Consider the following 5,312-nt stretch of genomic DNA (forward strand, 5'->3'; position numbering starts at 1 on the left):
TTAGAAAAAGTCATACCGCAGCCAACAAGCTGCCACCACACATAAATAGGTGCGGTGTGAAAACACTGTTTTCAGCGTTTTGAAAACGCATAAGCTGCCAAAATGCAATTTACCCAAATAGACAAGGTGCGTTCAAAACGCCACCACACCAAATAAGCTGCCCCAAACGAGCCCTTAGAATGGAGATGGCCAGAGAAAAGTAGAACGGAAAGGAGACCAAACGAACGAGAGCTACCAGAGTGAAGAATTGACCAACGGAGGGAGGAGAAGCAAGAATGAAGTGAGTGTGTTTTCCTTAGAGGTGAAGAGTGGTCTAATGTAAGAAGTAGAGGAGGTGATGGCAGAAGAGACGCGTTGATTAGGCTTTGAAATCGAGCGAGAAAAATTAGATCAGTGGCAATGTATTCACACCACCCATTGTCATAATTGTCATGCCTGCTCGGGTGGAGTGGTGTGGTTACACCACCAATAGGTGTGATCGTCGGAGGATGGCGTGGTTATGCCATGAGGCGTGACCGCATCGTTAAAGGGGCCTTGGCATACCCACGTAACTACTGCCATGATTACGCCTAGGTGTGGTGTGATTATACATAGGTGTGGCATCATCACACCAAAGGGTGGCATGGTTACGTCAGACTGGGCAAGGGTTTTGAGGTTTTTTTGGCTTGTTTTGAGCTCGATAATCTCACCATCACCGAATGTACTCTCACGGAGGATGAGTGAAGTTTTCTTCAAGAAATGGTTGACTAAAATTAAGATTAGCACTTACGACGTCTGTATTCGGAATATAACATTTTTTTTCGAACTCACGAAGTCTTCTATACATTGAAGTATTGTATCTGGTGTAAAATTATAACATTACTCTCCCAGTTATGAGAAAATAGTGTACATTTGTATTTTCTCACTTATAGTGGACTACTTTGATATGGCTAGGCCCCATTATTTCTTTCCTTTTTGGGTTCTTTCATAAAAAAGTTTGTCGTCTTCTCCCGTCATATTTTTGTTATCTATCTATGTTGGATCTTCGTATAATGTTAAAACATTAAAAAATCACTCTATAGCAATAAATTTTCTGGTACACAACAACAATAAAGCATTATTAAAAAATTAATATTTTATAAAGAAAATTTGGATACATAACTACAAACAATGAAAACATGTTTAGATTCTTAATTTTACATTGGATCTTTGAGATGAATAGCCATCATTAAAATTATTAATCTGCAAATAAATTTTATTGGTTAAGCTTTCAAAATATTCAAAAGCAAGAATTAAAAATTCAATTAGAACAATTTTAGAATTTCTCTACATTTATTTATTTTTGTCTAATATAAGGTCAATAATAAAATGAAGATTATCAAGACAATATTATAAAATTAAATAGAAAAATTTTTGATTGTTAGATCAATAATAATATATGTTAAATAAATACTATAATGAAATTTGATGTATAATTAATTATTAATGATTTTGATATAAGGTCGAGAAAAATTAGACACAATTTAAGATAATCATCATAATTAGTAGATTAAAAGAAATATTCTTTAACTTATGAATTATTTCTAGCTTTTTTTTTATTTTCTCTTATTTATTTACATTTACTTATTTATTTAAAATAATAACAATAAAAATTTAGTTTTGTCAGTGTCCATAAGCATTGACAAAAAGCATCGTCTTTTCAACTTTGTTAAATTTATTGAAATTCTTTGAAGTTTTGGCTTCTAAGAAAATAAATTTGGGATGAGTTTAAACCTTGTTTAATATTTTTCCTTTTTTAGTTTTGATTAAAATTAGTTAATTGGCTCTCATATTTATAATTTTTCTAATTTAAGTCTTCGACACTCGTATAACTATTTTTATCTTTATTATCAAATAATACCCAAAAAAAAATATTAGGAATGATATTGAATTCAATTCATGAGACAAATTGTCAAATGAAGCTTTTTCACTTTTCCCTTTCCTCTTTCATTTCATTTTAATTTATAAAAAGATAATATAAGAAAATCATTGAATATTAATTATTAAATGATTTTTTTTTTTTGAGAATTTATAGAATTTTAACCACAAGTTTGCTTCATATTTATGCATAAAAATGTGTATTTTATTTTTTTTTAAGTTAAAATAATTATTATTATTATGTAATATGAAGATTTTAGTGGTATAAATAAATAAAAAATTAATTTAGATATATAAATACGTTGAAATTATGTTGTATGTATGAATATTAATCATTAAAAGGTTGGAGAGTTAAAAAGACAGTTGATGACCGATGAGATAGAGAGCCAGCATTAATCCTTCTCTTTAAAACCCCCGGCGACCTTCCAAATTCACCCCGTCCAAGTCTGTATCAACCATCTCATCTCCTCCTTTCATTTACCTCTCGATAGCCATCATCTAATCTCTTTCATTTACTCTCCTCCCCTCCTGAAAGTCCTTTTCCTCTTCACCTTCTCCTTCCTTCTCCATGGCACCAGGCGCCACTCTTGAAGACAACAGCAGCAGCAACAACAACAACAACCCCACAACCAGTTTCCCACAATATCTTTCCGACCTCGACCTCAGCTTCACCAGCAGCTCCGCCTCTACTTCCTCTTCCGCCACCACATTCGGCGGTGGCCCATCTAGCGCTCGCAGCAGCCTCAGCCTCACCCTCCCCCCCTCCTCCCCCTCCCCCCCCCCCAACCCCCTCCCCCCCCCCTCCAACCTCTCCCCCGACTCCTCCCTCCACCTCCGTCACCTCAAACTCCTCCGCCACATCGGCTCCGGAAACCTCGCTCGCGTCTTCCACTGCCGCCTCCACGGCTTTGACCACCTCGATTTTGCTCTCAAAGTCGTCGACCTCGACGCCGCCGTTAGCACTCTCTCCCATGTTCGCGCAGAAGCTCGCGTTCTTGCCTGCCTTGACCACCCTTTCCTTCCCACACTATACGCCAGACTAGACGCCTCCCACTACGCCTGCTTCCTCATTGATTACTGCCCCGGCGGCGACCTTCATTCCCTTCTCCGCCACTGCCCTGTTCATCGCCTTCCTCTTCCCGCCGTCAAATTCTACGCCGCCGAGGTCCTCCTCGCACTCGAATACCTCCACGCACTCGGCTTCGTTTACCGTGACCTGAAACCTGAGAACGTGCTCCTTCGCGCCGATGGCCACGTCATGCTCTCCGACTTCGACCTCTGTTTCTACTCTGACGTCTCCCCTGTTCTCCACCTCCGGAATCGCGGCAGATCCGGCGTTGAGCTGGAATTCGTCGCAGAACCAGAGTCGGCCTTCTCCCGAGCATGCGTGGGGACACACGAATACCTCCCCCCAGAGATCGTCGGCGGTGCCGGCCATGGTAACGGCGTTGACTGGTGGGCATTCGGGGTTTTCATCTACGAGCTTATCTACGGCCGGACGCCGTTCAAGGGAGGCAGCAAAGAAGCTACTTTGAAAAACATTCTCACAAGGGAGGTGAGATTTCCCGACGGTGGGAGCGATGAACGGCGTGCGGCGGTGGCTGCGAGGGATTTGATTTCGCGGTTGTTGGAACGTGATCCGCGGCGGAGGATAGGGAGCGTGAAGGGGGCGACGGAGATCAAGCAGCATCCTTTCTTTGATGGTGTAAGTTGGGCGCTTATTCGCATGATGAAGCCACCGGTGGTGGCGGGTCACGGCGGCGCCACCGTAAGGAAGAAATTTTCGAGGGAGGGAAAGCGATGGTGGACGTGGAAGTGGAGCTGTTGTAACAGTAAAAGCAATGATAGGAGCGTCGTTTACTGGAAGATGATTAAGGATATGAAAGCGAAACAGTGATCACTCTTCTCTAGCTATTACGTTCGCCAACACTGTTGAGAGCAATCTTTGTGCAGACTAGTGCTTGTAATTTTTTATTTTTATTTTTATTATTTGTGGTACTAGATGAAAAATTTTATGAATTTATCATCGCTTAATTATGAATTTCATAAGAAGCTAAGAGGTTTAAGAAAACAAAGACCAATTTCATTAAGCGCACATTATTCTAATGAAAATTACCGGGTCACCCATTATTTAATAGATCATGTTTCTACTCATTTGAGGAAGATTTCTAATGCATAAAATTTATGAACAAAAGAATATTCTACATCTAAAGTGAATTATTTATCAGTATGTGCACATACAAAACTTTAATATAAATACTATTATGATTATAATTTATCCTTGTAGTATCACAGATGTTCTATCATGAAATACTTTAATTAAAATTTAGGCCATGATACTCTCATGCGAACCTTTTTTGCTTCCAGTAGAGTTGATTAATCATTGAATTAGGATGCTTGCTATTTGATTATTGAAAATACATATATTTACGCATATCTATATATATATATATATATATATATATATATAAACAACTGACAAGAATTAAAATTTATGATGAAAGAGGAACATATTTCTCCAACGAAAATAATTAATGAACACCATAAACAGCATAGGAATCATGGAAATGTTGGGCATATAAAGACAAAAGTACTTAGAGAAGAAAGAGAAAAAAATGGCAGAGAAAGAAAGGGAGGGAAGAACTATAAAGAGAAGGTCCAAAATTTTTATTGCTAGAAGGAAAAGAAAACAGAGAGTGTGTTGCTAATTGATTGGCCACACATGACGAAGATAAAAAATATGTATGAGACTCCATTAGAGCATTTGCATACATACCTCCCAATTCCTATGGATTTACATATGTGACACTTACACTTTATTTTTCAGATTCATACCACTCAATTGTATCATATCACATAAAAATACCATTATTTAAATGCATATGGTGGCATGTATGCAAAATTTAAAATTTAAATGTTAAGCTTAACATAACCTGGTTCTGTCTCTGCATATTGAGATCTCATTTAGATAGATTTGATTTAGGTATATATATATATATATACTTTTTAAAAAATTAACAATTTATAGAAATAATTGTCCTTATCCAATACAATTTATGAAAAACATTACAAAAAAAGGATCTAGAAAGATAACCTGAAAGGAATCCTGTAAATAATGGCCACGAAATAGACTCATCAATGATCCAAATTATTAATAATTCTAATGGGGGCATCATTGAGAAGAATATAGCAATGCTGTTTAATAATAATTGTATTTACAAAAGTTGCTTGAACCACACACATACCGCAGCAGCTTGTGACGTGATGTAAGTGAATCTATAAGACTCTAACTAGAGTGCTCCCATTACTTGGCAATAAGAATATTTGTTTTTCATTATTTTTTGTCCAAAATTTAGAATGCACGACGAAGGTTGCTGATTATTTACAAGTGACATCCATTACATATTATATATATA

At 37.3% G+C, this 5,312-nt stretch overlaps 1 protein-coding gene across 1 annotated transcript; it reads left to right on the plus strand.

Annotated features, from left to right (window-relative positions):
* Positions 1–2,696: 2,696 nt before the first annotated feature.
* Positions 2,697–4,008, plus strand: LOC110030129 (serine/threonine-protein kinase WAG1-like; the record flags this gene model as incomplete). Its single annotated transcript, XM_020732708.1, is given in 1 exon segment — positions 2,697–4,008. A coding segment is annotated over 1 exon segment (1,097 nt), but the record flags the coding sequence as incomplete, so codon positions are not given.
* Positions 4,009–5,312: the final 1,304 nt, after the last annotated feature.

The sequence above is a fragment of the Phalaenopsis equestris genome, unplaced genomic scaffold, assembly GCF_001263595.1.
Source record: "Phalaenopsis equestris unplaced genomic scaffold, ASM126359v1 Scaffold000002, whole genome shotgun sequence".
In the NCBI taxonomy this organism is placed as follows: Eukaryota; Viridiplantae; Streptophyta; class Magnoliopsida; order Asparagales; family Orchidaceae; genus Phalaenopsis; species Phalaenopsis equestris.